The 16958-nt window shown below is 35.6% G+C and overlaps 1 protein-coding gene across 1 annotated transcript in view; it reads left to right on the top strand.

The window, feature by feature from the left end:
* The window catches only part of LOC123554821 (sodium/hydrogen exchanger 1-like), a 68050-nt gene that overhangs the window by 12928 nt on the left and 38164 nt on the right, over positions 1-16958 (top strand). Inside the window, exons 2-8 of the mRNA XM_045345171.2 lie at positions 4661-4998; positions 5241-5282; positions 6648-6716; positions 13814-13895; positions 14172-14199; positions 15535-15644; positions 16427-16502. Of these exons, the coding sequence (XP_045201106.1) occupies positions 4661-4998; positions 5241-5282; positions 6648-6716; positions 13814-13895; positions 14172-14199; positions 15535-15644; positions 16427-16502 (745 nt within the window). The remainder of the gene's footprint in view (positions 1-4660; positions 4999-5240; positions 5283-6647; positions 6717-13813; positions 13896-14171; positions 14200-15534; positions 15645-16426; positions 16503-16958) is intronic.

The raw sequence follows: 16958 nt of genomic DNA, 5'->3' as shown, positions 1-16958 counted from the left end.
AACTAATTTATGAAAAAAAGGGGCTCTTTCCGTGAAATATTTCACAAAATGCGGTAGAAGAATATATTTGCATCGCGTGCATCACTGAAGTAGCCTAAACGTCATCCGACGTAACACAAGTTTCAACGTTACAAAATCTTAATGTAATTGCTGTCTGTGAAAAAAATCATAGTAAGACCCCTATTTTCTATTTTATAAATTCATATCCATATTCATATTCAGTTTAACGCCCTCTTTAAGATAGCCCAAATGGCTAGTTTTCAGGCGACGAGGATGACTGGGTTTCAATCCAGTAACGCTGTGTTGCTTACCAGATCTCCTCTAGTTGAGTGGGAAACATGTGTTTCATAATTTCCAGCTTCCCCGCCCGGGAATCAAACCCGGGCCGCTGGATTAGGTGTCAACGACCTTAACCGCTCGGCAACTCCAACCAAAAACTAAATTAAGCAAAATCACTGTAAGTGACAAGTTGTTTGAATCATTTTCTGTAGGCTAAATCTCTCACCAAGGTTTGTATGGTGAGGTTTTTGCTTTATTTCTAAAGGATGATCTCAATTGCTATCAAGAAAACATGACCAGAATCATTTCAGACGACTAATAAAGGAAAATAATACACTGTTTGTAAACAAAACCAAATTATCCTCCAGCCTAAGTATCGGTTCTGTCTATTTCTATAGTTACCCTAAAACGACTTAGGTATATCTTCTATTATTGTAATACTTCTCTTTATGTACAGCAATGGTAATTCAAATAAAAACCATTTTAAATTTCATTTTTCAATAGATACATGTACGTTTATTTCTTAGCGAGGCCTCTAAGATATACTGCTGTTGTGTCAGTTGTAGACGCAGCAGCAGCAGTAGAGACAACAACAATAGCAACAACAAATATAAGCAATGGAAATACGACAGTGACTTGAATTGATAAAGAGTATGTTAGTAATAGGTTAGGTGGGGGTCAATATTTTATAGATAAAATCGGAGAGTCATTATTTTATAGCGGGTGTCAGTATTTTATAGAAAGGGGTCATTATTCTATATAAAATAATGACCGGGGGGGGGGGGGTCATTATTTTATGGGGGTCAGTTTACAACGTTACACCGGTCCGACTGTAAAGCTAGGCGCCGTGAGGTAACTGGACACTAACTTTACAGTGCTTTATAAATTCACCCTGTGTTAGTCTGTTACACTGATCTGTCTTGGCGAATACAGAATATGTAGTATGAACGCGTGGAAGAGTCTACACCCTGTGTGTGTTAGCCCGGGTCAGTTGAAAAGGCTTGTTTAACAAAAATACACGACCGAGACTCGTCAAACCTTTCCTCGCGCTACCTATAGAACATTCTATGGTGGCTGATTTCTGCCATTTCGTGTTGTGGTGTTTTTGTCCTAATTTGTCGAGTTTTCGTGTTGGCGGGGCGGGGGGGGGGGGGGGGGGGGGGGGATGGCGGCTCGGTACCCCGGGCTACCCCTGGAAAAATAATTACGCATACGCGTCGGCCTGCAATTTCATAATAATGGTGATGTATATATATTAACTAACAGCAAACCCGCAACTTTCGTAGATTTTATAGTTTATTTATGTCTCATTCATTTACAAACACAACATAAAACCATTGTAAATGACCGTTATAACTAGAACTACAAGAGACAATATACATATATAGATTAAAAACACCATTTAACTTACAAATTCATATAAAGAATTAGAACAAAAATCATGTGTACTATATTCAATATTATTTAGGAATAAAAAAATCTCTAATATGAAACTACATAGAAGTTGACAGTTGCAGGTAAAATACATTATATTACAAAAAGTTCCAATATTTGGGCTAATCATGCCCGCTATTTACGTATATGCACATTTCAGCCAGTTAAGAATCAAAAGCAGATGAATAAAATCTCTGTTCAAGATAAAACTAGCTAAAAGTTGAAAGTTGCAATTAAAGGTCCAATACTAAGGAAGGTGAACATTTTTAATTTCTTTTAAAAAGCACAGAAACTATTTCATTTTATTGGAAAATGAAAGTTGGTATGTAGAAATTCGAAATAAATCGCAGTATATGTACAATTATTTTTCTATGAAGTATGAAGAAAGTTAAAAAGACCTGGGGGGTCATTCTGTCGATTCATTGAAATTTCAACATAATACACATACATTTCTTTGAGTTCCAAAGACCTTCTGTAAATTTTGACCTGCCAATCTTCATTATTTAATGTCTTGCAGAAGTCTATGCACTGGCTATGAAAAAAATTGCCAACTCACTTTCCCTTAGTAATGGACCTTTAAAGTGAGTGAGTTGAGTGAGTACATAATTGTATTAATGTTGAGTAACTGACCGAGTGAGTACATGAATACATGTACGGATGTTGAGTGAGTACATGAATGCACGAACGTTGAGTAACTGGCCGAGTGAGTATATAAATGTACGAATGTTGAGTAAGTGACCCCGGGAGTGAGTACATGAATACATGTACGGATATTGAGTAAGTGACCGAATGAGTACATGTATGCATGTTGAATAATTGATCGAGTGAGGTGGTGAGTAAGTGACCAAGTGACGTACGCTGTAATACTGGGTAGAGTTATCAATGTATGTATATTTGTTTGTACCTCATGTGTTACATGTAAAATGTACTGAGTGTATATGAATAAATCTTGAAATCTTGGTAGAGTTATCAAAATAAAAAATAAAATAAAAAAAACTGTCAAAAACACAGACTTATTAGATTTGGTCATTATCAAAAAATATTTTTATTATCCCAGTAAAAAATTACTTTGATACATTATGAGAAAATACATAAAATGTAGGCGAGGAGTAAAAAGGCAGAAGTAATTAGTTTGATATTCGACGTTCGTCTTTCGATTTTTTATGTAGGCATAGAAAATAGAGATCAATATAATTGCACCTTTACTAATCCTACCAGGTGTTCTGTATTACAAAAGTGGTTCTATTGTGACATTTTGATACAAGCAAAACTGTATTATCTGCACTATTATTTACCTACTGGTACTTCGTTTTATTATTGGCTTGTTAAAAGTTAATTTTTACCATATGTAAGTTCACAGAATCATAGGAACCATGTCTTGATGGGTAAATCAAACACAAATGAATAAATCCTAAATGATTTTGTTGTGCAAAAAAGTATGATATTGTGTCTAAAACAGTTTTCATTTTCCACTCAATTGTGTAATTGCAAGGGAAGTAAACTAATAGATCTCTACTTATAAGTACTAGCCCAAGGCAAGAGTTGTCATTCTTTGTGGATCACAACTTTAAATTAAAAATTAAAACTTCTGTTATTGATATTAACAAAACTGTCATAAACTTCACATTTGTGAAATCATTTTTGGTTATTTCAAGGACTTGGAAATCGATTTCTAGACTTTATTTAATGTAATACTATCAATGAAAATTTCAGGGTCTATCTCTATTTTATGTAACAAAAATAATATTCGGCCGAAATATACATAGAATATAAGTCAATTTTTATTTTTAAAACTAATATTCTATAGTTGTATTGGCATATTTTTTGCATGTATCTATGTTGTGTTCAGTTCAGTAATTGTGCGCATGTCTAACGGAAGACGCCAAAAAGAAAACATGAAACTCGACAAATAAGATATTTGTCGTGTTTTCGCATTTTCATGTCAGCGGGGCGAAAACACGAAAACTCGACAAATTATGTATTTGTCGTGTTTTCATGCTTTTGTATTGGAGGGGCGAAAACACGAAATCTCGACAAATGAGATATTTTTTCATTTGTCGTGTTTTCGTGTTTTCGCCCGGCCGACAAGAAAACACGAAAACACGACAAATTAAGGGCGTCAACACGACATATTCATACCCGCTAACACGAAAACTCGACAAATAAATATGTCGGCGCCCTCTTAACGTCGTGTTTTCGTGTAAAATTTGTAGTGTTTTTGTGCTGTCGTGTTTTCGCCCTGCCATTCCTCTCTGACCTGAGTGAATGCTTCCCCATACATACGCATCTGGACTGATAGGAGATATCTAACACCTTGTTATGCTGACATAAAGCAGTGCAGTATTGGAAATCGAAAGGCACGTATTACGTACATGTAACAGAACAATCCTCGCATACTTAATGACCTTTCTTGTATACTTTCCAAATTATTTTTACCTACGACAAGCATGTTTCCTCTTTCATGATTATCTTAAATGCATGTTTCCATTTAATTTTGAAATATTCCAGATATAACATTCTGTTTAGTATATTATTATGTATTCCATGCATTCAGAACGTAAATTTGAAATTCGTTATTTAATTGAATTATATATAAATTCGTACTTATACAGTTAAGAACGGACTAATTACTTCGATATATATCAGTAGGCAATTTCTCTTCCTACTGGCACATTTATAGTTTCTGGGAGAAAATCTACGTGCCGTTTTTACAAATTTAAAACCATAGCGTTTCAGTCTGGCACTGTGAATTCATGTTTGAAAAGAATCGATCATGGTTCTAGTCGAAATTTACATTAGCCATCAGCCCATCAATGAAGCTCACCAGACAGTAGAAAGGAAATATATTTCAGAATGCTATGGACAATAGAAAAATACTGTTGCCAGTTAATGTGAGGATTTATATTCAGTAATGTTTATAAAGATATATTGTAAATTTGTATTTCAGAAAACTGCAGCCTTAATTGTTACCATTGTCATACTGATTTCACCATGTGTAACACACCAAACGGAAACGTCAACAAACGCTAGCAATCTTGCAAATCAGAACAACGTTACTTCCGGCGACAATATCACTTTTAATGGTACAGAAAAGGACTTTGACCATCAGGATTTGAGGAGTCATGAAGATAGTGGACACGGAAAAAATGGAATTGTTCTTATACCTGTGCATTTTTCGCACGTAGAATACCCGCTGATTTTCTCTCTTGTGGTGATATTTGCTGGTTTGAGTAAACTCGGATTTCACTATTCACACTTCCTGTCTTCAAAAGTGCCTGAATCATGGTAAGTACAGAAAACCTTATAATATGATATTTATAATTGTCATTTAAGCAGAAGTGATGTTTTTTTTTTAAACATATAGTGAACTATGTTATAGGTTTTATTACAACGGAAAGCAAATAATTGATTTCATCTGTTCACTATACATATATGATAACTTATCTATTATCTAATTTTTGGAACCTTATTCATATAATGATACATTTTGATAAATATGCGTATGACATGTATCTTTTACATTTAAGTGTGCTGATCGTTCTTGGTGTTATATTCGGGACTATCTTACAGTAAGTTGTCTTTTAGTTTATTTATCAGGGTACTGATGTTGTTCAACAATATGTTCTCTGCTACAAAGTGACCATCTTAACATGGTTTTCGCTAGTAACTGTCCGCCGTTATAATTTGTTCTCCGCAAGTTACTGTGCAACTTTATAAAAAGTGTTCTCCGCAAGTTACTGTTCGCCATTAAAACATGTTCTCCTCAAGTTACCGTCATCATCATTAAGACCGTTGTCATCATTATCATCGTTATTACCATCGTCCCCATCATCCTCGTAATTATCATTGTCATCTTTGTTAAAACCGTCCCCATCGTCCTAGTAATTATCACCGTCATCATCGTTATCGTTGTTAAAACCGTCCCCATCGTCCTCGTAATTACCACTGTCATCACCGTCTTCGTTGTTAAAACAGTCACCATCGTCCTCGTAATTAACAACTGTCACCGCCATCGTTATTACCAATGTCATTGTTATTACCGCTGCCACTGGCATTGTTATTACCAGTGTCATAATCGTCCTTCATCATAGTCGTCGTTTTTACCGCCGTCAGCATCGTCATCGATGTTATCATCGTATAATCGTCAGCGCTGTTACCATCTTCACCTTCGTGTCGTATCATCATCATCGTCATTACCAACGTCACTATCGTCATCGTTATTGTCAACGTCATCATCATCGTCACCGTTTTTACCATCGTGGTCATCGTCATCAGCATCCTTGCATTGGTATCAGTTTAAACATCAGTATTACAGACAAAGTGCGGAAAATATTATCTTAAATAATTCATATACATGCAATTTTTCTGTTAGGATAAAATGATTATGTTTATTTTGATGATGATGATGATAATGACTGTAGTGATTACGATAGATAAGATAAAACTGACGATAATGATGCATTGATGATGATGATGATGTCGACTGTTATGAATAACCATTGTCAACTTGATGAACATTGTGATAATAAAATTTCACCATCTACAAGTTACCATATTTTTTATCAGCATTGGTGTTCATCATCCATCGTCAACATTTTACTCTCAGTACTCTAAAACTTGAAGAGTCTTCACATATTTGAACAAAAACATCCTTGCATTGATTTCAGTAAAGTCTGTCCAAATGATCCCGCGTTGCTGCAGTTTACGGCAAAGATATATTCAAGGTTAAGGTCAGATGACCGACTCAAAGCCATCATAGCTCGCTTGTCTAACTAAATTTTGTAATGTTTTGAAAAAAGTATTTATTCTTTTAACAACTTAAAAACATTTACAAATCATTAACTATAAACACAACGAAAAAGTATTGTTTAGAAACATGGTTAATTCTTCTGGTGATGATGAATATTAATACAACATTTTTTTTCTTATTTCAGCTTCTCTGGTGTTTCAAAGGATGTTAAACTGTACGCTCCACACGAGTTCTTCTTATACCTTTTGCCACCGTGAGTAACACTTATTTGAAATAATAACCTAATGACTCATCACCCTTGTATATTTATAATCTGTTTTTTATTGGTGGCTGCTGCCACCAGTGTCAAAAAGAATACTCAGTTTGAGAAATCTTGTCAGTTCTTAAGACCATCCTTAGAGCCCTCTACAGACGGTAGGTTTTTGTTGTACAACACCAATTAAATTTAACAATATGTCTGTAAATCTTCCGAAGGGAAGTATAGTACAAATCTGTGTTGAAATTTTACTCTTTATTTCGAATTTTCGGACACTTGTCCTTTTTCAAGAATATGGAAATATTTTTCTGACTAAGTAATATCCATGTAACATTTATATCACAGGAAATGAATAATGTTGACGTCCTGTCACTAAGACAACGTCACGTCATATCCTGTGTAAGACGTGACGTCGTTTCCCGCAAAAAGGGCAAGGTGTCAACATCATACATAACCAGAGAGCAAAACACAATACTATATGCAGCAAGATATACAAAATAATAATAATAATAAATAAATAAATAATAATAATAAAAATATATATATATATATATATAATAAATAAAAACAGCAAGATAACTGTCCAATTCATTTTAAACCCCTAAAAGTTAAAATATACAGGATGTCTATACGCAGTCAGTTTGAAAACTCTAGAAATGCATGCATTGTCATTTAAGTGAAAGGACCCTCCATAGTTTTTAGAATTACACAAGTTAAGTTAAAGAATCCAAGGGTCACTACTGATGACTATTAACGACTTTACTGAATGCATTTTAAATATTAAGTTTTACGTTACATCCCTGGGGTGTCTTCGTGCCTAGCCTCTTTATCCATTCCTCTTCTACCATCTGTCTGTAAATGCGTCCTTCGTTAAACACCTTTTGAAGTACTGCAACCTTTACATCTTCTGCTGTATGACCCTCGAAATGCCTCATAATTGGTTTATCTGCTTGTTGACGGACATCTCTAAGATGTTCTTCTGTGCGTTCTTTCAGGGATCTTTCTAATCTTTCTAATTAAATTTAAGATGTACAGCCAAATATTATCGTGTGTACGATGCTATTCCTTGATTTCGTAAATCTTAAGTCTTGACTTACAGATTAGGACATGTTCTATTTCGTAAGTTTTGCCTTACGTACCACCCACGTTGACAAGCAACAAACTGGTAAATAATTAGTTGATAAGAGGCAAGTGAATGAAATTCCAGAAACAATTGTCCCAAAAATAAACACAAATCTGAAGATAAAATGGCTTCTAATGCACAATGGAAAAAGGATGACACTAAAAAGTTAAATGATTTGAGCTGCGCCATGAGAAAACCAACATAGTGCGTTTTCGACCAGCATCCGCGCAGTCTGGTCCATGCTGTTTGCTAACGGTTTCTCTAATTGCAATAGACATTGAAATCAAACACCATTGATCCTGACCAGACTGCGCCGATGCACAGGTTGGTTTGCATCCATGCTGGTCGCAAAGCCACTATGTCGGTTTTCTCATGGGTTGGCTTATTTGTGTCATGCGTAATCAAATTCATGGGACATAAAAAAGTGAATATCATTTTATTATCAATGGTTACATTCTTTTCAGTACCTGATGCACTATATGTTATATAGGTAAATCTCTGTGATTTATATAAGAATGGAATACTGTCTGTATGTAAAAAACGTACAATTTCAAAATTGTACATCTTTGAGATAATTAGTGTTGTACAACAAAAACCTACCGTCTGTAGAGGGCTTAACAACACAACCAAAAATAGTTCCTGGCTTTCCAGGTAAAGAATTATCTACACAACGTGCAGAATATGCAAAGCTACAATATATGCCTTAATACCATTTTTAATGTAATTCGGCGACTAAAATCAATACAAACTGAAGTCAACGTTTTAATTAAAACAACAAAATGTATGAATTCAAATATGCAAATTTATGGTCACGTGAATAAACGATGACCTCATGTCACCTGAACTGATTAGTTATTGCATAGTCCTGCCTCAGAGGTCACGTAGCTTATAACGTAGAAAAGGTAGCTTAGATACATGTATATAGAAACCTAGCCTGGGAATCCAGACTGACAATTTAAAAATGTTTCCTAACCGCAGTGTCACATGTATAACTCCCAAAATTTAAGGCTTTATTTGATAAAGAACATTGACTTCTGCTAGCAATAATTCGCGGCTAAAAATAGAAACGGAATTTCAACGGAAAAGTTTCCAAACATTTCCGGTCCATAGGCAATACCAGTTTGTACCTCTGATAGCTGTTCCAGCAAGTTGTAACACTTTTCAAATATGTCAGAACAAACTTAAATGTTCGTCATAGATAACAAATAGTAAGATATTATATTAATGCAACATTAGTGATCTAAGAATGTTACTGAATTTTCGACTGCATTGTCTCGTTTTCGTTTCAAGCACACAAAAGTATGACCACAAGTTAATTAGGCTATTTATAGAAAATCGATAATCAGCAGTGATATGGATTTCCTCAGGCGATGATACTGCCAATTAACACTAATAAGCGCACAGTTCACCGTTATATCAAGAACTAAATATACTAAAACATGCTATACGAGAGTGAACAAAAATAAAAGAACATTCAGTTGAAATTCATTCGATATTGTTTGCAATGTGATCTGCCGTGAGAATCAAAGACATGTATGTTTTCTAAATAATATTCCCTCACGGATAATCTTCCTTCAGCAAATGTACAATATAAGGTACTATATGTATACATAGATACACATGTATTCGGTACAATTTCGTCTGACAAAACACGAATATCAACGTGGAAACCCATAGGCCGCCCAAGCTGACAAATGTTGCGAGCTCGCTTTGACTAAGTGGTGCTACTGTAGCACGATTTCATCAGCTTGTAAGCCCGTGAAAGCGGGCGCAGCGATGATAATAATACTCGCCTTTTTGAAACGGCAATCTATCAGACTGTAGCAAGTCGTCGGATAACAGATTTGACCAACTTAAAAATTGAATTGTTTCAAGACAGATTCTACTCACTTCAGCTAAATTCATTCGAGTCGCACCATGAGAAAAACAACATAGTGCATTTGTGACCAGCATGGACCCAGATCAAACACTCTGGTCAGGATCCTTGCTGTTCGCTAACGGTTTCTCTAGTTGCAATAGGCTTTGAAAGCTAACAGCATGGATTCTGACCAGACTGCGCAGATGTCTCAATATATCTGCATTGATACAAATGTATGTATAAAAATTAAAACGGTTTCGTTTCGCCAGTTACATATTTTTCGACGTTTTTCTAGGTCTGACTAAAGTTGTAAGTTTGTCTTACTTCATGTCCAGCATTTTTGCGAAGCCTGCTGTTATGTCTAGCGAACTTTTGAGTATAACAGATGGAGTGATAATTAATGCACCTCTAAAACACACTGGCTGTTTTCTTTCACAAAAGTCTCATGAAAACCACAGCTATCTGATACGGACTAAATCAGTGTGTATAATAATTCACGACAGACAATACCCAAAAGCTTTAAAAAGAAATCTTAAGAGCTGAATGATTTGGAGAAAAGCTTGTATTATTTATTCATAGTAAAACATCTTCGATGTAATTTATGTTGTAGTTTTCGTCACAAATAATCAAAAAGGATCAAAACTATTCGTTAAAGACTGAATCAGTGTGTATGTAAACAATGACTGGCAGTGAAAAGGATTAATTTTGAAACCAAAGCCGAATATTAAAAAAATGCAAAAAGGTTCTTATGGTTTATATTAACAATTCCTCATTGTCGCTTTCTTTGTAATATTTTAAACATTGATTAGCAGCCACCATCAGCGCTTTGAACGCTTTGATTTAGGCTGGGCAACTTGTTCGCCAGACTATTATCACCACAAACAGAAAGTCACAAAGACTGCTGAGACTGACAACACAAGATTATCCATGCGCAATTCAAATAGTTCCTTCCTGTATATCAATTTTACCGTGAATTCGTTTAAAGATTGTTGAACTTACCTGTTGCAATAAATCTATTTTTCATCCATATTATAATAATGTTTCCTTTTGAAGGAAAAATATTTGAAAGCAAAACCAGATCTTTATAAAGGCGTTGCTAATTACACATTCAAACTTACTACGGGTTTCTTTATAAGGCTGGCGTGACGTCACTCTGCTTGCTCATTCACTTTTGTAAAGACTGCTATATTATGCGTGCAAACAAGTTTATTTTTAGACTGTGGGACAGTCTATTTTAAGTAGCTAACGCACTAAAATATTGCAAAACAACAAGATACATTAAAACACTAACATACATTCAATTGATGTCACTTCATACCTCTAAATTCAGAATAGAATGTTCTTTCATTAATAAACGGTCAAATAAAGATGAACACGTGATAAGTACGAGCGTCAAGAGATTTCGAAGTTACTTTGTTTCAAAAAGTACTGGAGTTTTCCCCAGGCCTAAAACTATTGTTAAATTTCCTTACATTATTTAGGCTTTTTCCGTTTTCTGTTTTAGGCTATATGCAATTACTGTGCTAAGTATATGTATATATTTATAACTTTGGCATTCAATTCACCATAATTTATTAGAATTTGATAACAAAAATTGTAATTCTTTCAACCTGATTAATGTTTATTCATAATTCTGGGGATGGCATATCGAAATTTAGATCTTGTGTTTGTTACCAATATAAATATGCTCTTTTTCTACAAAAAATTACTTATCTATCAAAGATCTAACTTGGCTTTTAAATGTTGACTTTGGAATCATGGTGGGGTCCAAGGAAATGGTTAGTTACAACTTATAAACGGTTGAAATTCACCAGTGGTGTGTTTGCTTCTGACAGATGCAAGACGGTGCCTGAATGTATTCCTTTCGTTGTACATTTTGTCCTCGTTGTCCATTTCGTCTATATTTTGTAGATATGTTTATGTGTACACATCCATACATACACCGCTATGGGGTTGCGGTTTGATGGGGCTGCGTTCTCGGCACCTGACTTTTCCTGTTGGATTTTAATCTTTTTTTCTTTAGATTCCAATGTTTGTCTCACTAATTGTGTTATCCCGATTGAAGCAAACTCTCTGTGATGTTTCACCATCTATAGTCTGTAATATTTTTACACTACCTTTCTCAAGTTAATTTAGATGATTCCTCTCAATATTACCCTACGCTCGCCTTAGTTTGATACGGAAAACCCATAATATTTCAGATTTTGCAAATACCTTTCCAACACAGTTTTCATTTTTATACGCCCGAAGGGACGTATTATGTTATACCCCCGGTATCCGTCTGTCCGTCCGTTAGCAATTTCGTGTCCGCTCTGTAACTCTTGAACCCCTTGAAGGATTTCTAAGAAACTCGACACAAATTTTCACCACACGGAGACGACGTGCAGAGCGCTTCTTTCGGATGGCTAGCTTCAAGGTCAAGGTTACACTTAGGGGTCAAAGGTCATATGAGTGTGTTTCGTGTCCGCTCTGTAACTCTTGAACTGCTTAAAGGATTTCAAAGAAACTTGGCACAAATGTTCACCACACTGAGACGACGTGCAGAGCTCTTGTTTTGGAAGACTAGCTTCAAGGTCAAGGTCACACTTAGGTGTGAAAGGTCATATATGACTTTGCTGTGTCTGCTCTGTAACTCTTGAACTGCTTGAAGGATTTCAAAGAAACTTGGCACAAATATTCACCACACTAAAGCGACGTGTAGAGCGCATGTTTTGGATGACTTGCTTCAAGGTCAAGGTCACACTTAGGGGTCAAAGGTCATATATGACTTTGCTTTGTGTATATTGCTCTGCATTGCAGTGCTCTTGTTTTTATTTGGCAGATCCCTTTTGTGTTCTCTTACAATATTTTTTTGTATTACTTCCCTTTTTTGTTACTCTAAATAGCTTATTTTGAAACTTTTTTATTATTGGTCGTAGGGAAAAACCGAGACCACTTTTCTCTGGTACAACATGGATGATACATCCAATTTTTAGATGTATTTTGACATAACTTTACCTGGTAAGAATTATTTTGTGGAATTAGATTTTTTTTGGAATTTCTTCTTTTTTGTTGTTCCTGTCTTTTGGGCTTCAACAGTAAAGTTCTTTAAATGTTGCTCCCATCCTCTGATGTAACCCTTCGGGCGTATATTGCCCCGCTTGGCGGCGCTCTTGTTTGTTTTATGGTAGCCAGCCTTTCTGTACATTCAGTACTTTGATTATTGGAGATAACTTTGATATATAAAAATATTGAGTGTCTCAGTAACAGCTTGCTATTGACAAGGCATTGAAAATGATTCTATATAAATCTGGTATGATTATGATTTAAGGCTTAGAATAATTCAGTCGCTCTTGCGCTTTGTAATTTGAATTGCAAACTTCAGAATACTTCGCTATTTTATGTATAGGAAGTTAGCAGTAACAGTGAACAGTAGCAGTAGCAAAAATAGAAAATGTGAAATTGGCAGTAGCAGAAGCACAGTAGCAGTAGCATTAATTTGAAACCGGCTTTAGCAATAGCAGCAGTAGCAGTGGCAAAAAAGTGAAACTGACAGTAGCAGTAGCAAAAACGTGAAATTAGCAGTAGCAGTAGCAGTGAGCAGTAGCAGTAACAGTAGCGGTAATAGCAGTAACAAAAACTTGAAATTGGCAGAAGTAGTAGCAGCAGTAGCAAAAACGTGAAATTGTCAGCAGCAGTAGCACTAGCAAAAACTTGAAAATGGCAGTAGCAGTAGTAGTAGCAAAAACTTGAAAATGGCAGTAGCAGTAGTAGTAGCAAAAACTTGAAAATGGCAGTAGCAGTAGTAGTAGCAAAATTAGAAAATGTGAAACTGGCAGTAGTAGTAGCAGCAGAAACAGAAGCAAAAACATGAAATTGGCAGTACCTGGAGCAGCAGTAGCAAAAATGTTAGCTGCAAATTTCAAGATTTTGCTACTGTTACTGCTGCTGCCAAATAATATGTTTTTGTTACTGCTACTGCCAGTTTCACGTTTTTGCTACTGCTTCTGCCAGCTTCATATTATAGTTTGCGTTTTGCATTTGCAAAGCGGGTTCTGAAATAACTGTTTAATGCTTGAAGTTGTCACATATGCACACATACGTTCATTAAGACAATGTTTAATTATGTTTCAGAATAATTTTGGAGTCAGCATTCAGCTTGCACGATCGTACATTTGCTGAAAACATAGGTGGAGTTTTGCTCTTTGCTGTGTTGGTTAGTAAATATGCGTATTGTTTTCTGAATCAGTGCATTTAAGATACAGTTTAGAAAATCTGTCAAATGATATGTACGAACAAATAAATCAACAGCTTGAATTGAAAATAATATTCGTGTCGTTGTACATCATTCTCGAATCAATTCCAATAATTTTTTATCCAAATTTACAGGACATATAGATCTATTAAAATTGTTTGTGTTTCTTAGAATCCATATCAAAATTGTATAGATATATCATCGAAACGAAAGTAACTGTGTAATTATGTTTTTCAGGGAACGATCCTAAATTGTTTTCTAATAGGTAAGTAATAAAACTGATGTATTTAGGACGACAGGAAGCTAAAATCGTAAATAGTTGTCAGGGTGAATTATTGTGAAACTAACGATTTTTATGTATTTACACTTGAATACGCACTTTAAGAAATAAAAGAAAGCCGCAAGACAATAATTTGAAGATGTCTACCTATCTGATATACTTTTCTGGAAAGGTTGTTTCCGAAAATTTAAAGTCTTGTTGTAAAACAAGAGCTGTCGGAGGACAGCAGCGCTCGACTATTCAACAGCCTTGTCAATTGAATGAATACAAAAGTCGAAAAAGGGGCATAATTTTGTAAAAATGCGAAACAGGGTTATGGAACCTGCACAGTGCTTATCAGCTCATGACAATGACAATGGACAAGTGCGTGAAGTTTCAATCCATTCCCATTAGTGGGTACTGAGATACCAACTTACATACAAAACCTTAACCAAAAACTGCTAAGTCAAAAAGGGGCATAATTTTGTAAATGCAAAGTAGAGTTATTGCAACTATGCTCTGCATGTCATATCATGACAGTGAACAAGTATGTTAAGTTTAAATCCATTTCCATTAGTGGACACTGAGATACCAGCTTACATACAAAAACTTAACCAAAAACTGCTAAGTTTAAAAAGGGGCATAATTTTGAAAAAATGCAAAGTAGTGTTATGGAATCTGTGCAGTATAAGTCAGTATATCACAGTAAATAAGTGTGTAAAGTGTCAACCCATTCCCACAAGTGGCTACTGAGGTACCAGCTTACATACACTAACTTAACCAATTCGGGACGCGGACGCGGACGCCGACGCCGACGCACGGGCGAGTCCAAAAGCTCTACCTATTCTTTGAATAGTCGAACTAAAAACTGATGGTCCACTTTTAAAACAATTTCACACAAAATTGATTATCCTCGGGTGGCCCTCTACCAAGATTTTCAACTTATTTTGTTCCATCAAAAACATAGCCGATGGAGGGCGTGGTCATTTTTCCCTACTTGTAGAATGGAAGCATGTAATTCAACTAAGCAAAATATAAACACACTTAGATTCGTGAGAGTAATGCAATTCCCATTGAATGCACTGGATTGTGTCCACGTTTTGAGATATTATAGAGAGCAACACAAGAGTGTGTGACGTTCTATAGTGCACAGCACAATTATCGTCATTCATTTCTAAACCTTGAAAATCGGAATTCTTAATGTAATCAATGTACAACTGAGACAAATCTATCTCATGTTTAACATTTTAAGCGACTTCAAGAATATTTCAATAGGCCTTTAAACTTATGTTAAAATAAATCAAGTTGTACAAAGTAATATTATGTTTATATATTGTGTAGGGTTGACCATGTATGGGCTTTATCAAGCTGGCGCGATGGAAGACGTACATACCTCACTTGTACAGATGCTTGTATTCAGTGCCTTAATAGTTGCAGTCGACCCAGTAGCGGTACGCTGACAGATGTTGTTCAGAAACAGTCCAAAGATATTTAATAACAGGCTATTTTTCCCAAAACAGTTTTGTTTGTTTTGGGTTTAACGCTGTTTTTCAACAGTATTTCAGTCATGTAACGGCGGACAGTTAACCAAACCAGAGTTCCTGGATTCTGTACCAGTATAAACCTGTTCTCCGCAAGTAACTGCCAACTTCCCTACATGAATTATCAGAGGTTGAGGACGAATGATTTCAGACACAATGTCTTTTATCAAATCGTCACGGCGAATATACGCCCTGTCCGGGGATCGAACTCCAGTCTTTAACAATGCTACCAGTGTCATGAAACGAAGCAAATATATGTTTCTTTGTTAAACAATTTTTAATATAAAAATCTCTAGAAGAATCAGTTGTAATCTCTGTCACTTAATATCAATATACATAATTATGTAACTTGATAATATTCTAAATGTCAGTTTTGTTAACGGGTACCACAATCACAGAATTCTTTAATGATACATTACCGTATCAGAAAAGTATTCTAACAATTATTAGACTTCACGTGATCACTGCATGCTAAGATAATGAACTGAATTTTTAGTCTTACTAATCAATGAATGCCTCAGATAACACTCTCTTCAGACACGTGATCACGGTGTGCTGCACTTTCTTGTTTAAATCAATCAGAGAATTTCAGCTCTCTGAAGACACTGACCATCACTCAGTTATATCATTAAGCTTTCAGCTCTTGTCTAGACCATGGAAAGATGTTTCATTAATGTTAAAAAGGATTTCAGGTGCTGGCAGTTTTCCAAGAAGTTGGTGTGAACAATATGTTGTACTTCCTTGTATTCGGGGAATCTTTACTGAACGGTTAGTAGTAACATTCAAGTGTAATATTTCTTACAGTATGCTTCGAAGCACAGTCAATTTTGTCTGAACAAACTATCCAATGCTCAGCAAGCACAGTCAATGTCGTCTGGACAAACTATCCAATGCTCAGCAAGCACAGTCAATGTCGTCTGGACAAACTATCCAATGCTCAGCAAGCACAGTCAATGTCGTCTGGACAAACTATGAGCATAGCACAGTCAATGTCGTCTGGACAAACTATCCAATGCTCAGCAAGCACAGTCAGTGTCGTCTGGACAAACTATCCAATGCTCAGCAAGCAAAGTCAGTGTCGTCTGGACAAACTATCCAATGCTCAGCAAGCACAGTCAATGTCGCCTGGACAAACTATCCAATGCTCAGCAAGCACAGTCAATGTCGTCTGAACAAACTATCCAATGCTCAGCAAGCACAGTCAATGTCGTCTGGACAAACTGT

The sequence above is a fragment of the Mercenaria mercenaria genome, chromosome 7, assembly GCF_021730395.1.
Source record: "Mercenaria mercenaria strain notata chromosome 7, MADL_Memer_1, whole genome shotgun sequence".
Classification (NCBI taxonomy): domain Eukaryota; kingdom Metazoa; phylum Mollusca; class Bivalvia; order Venerida; family Veneridae; genus Mercenaria; species Mercenaria mercenaria.
The sequence above is the reverse complement of the archived record's forward strand: the minus strand, read 5'-3'. Positions and strand labels throughout refer to the sequence as shown.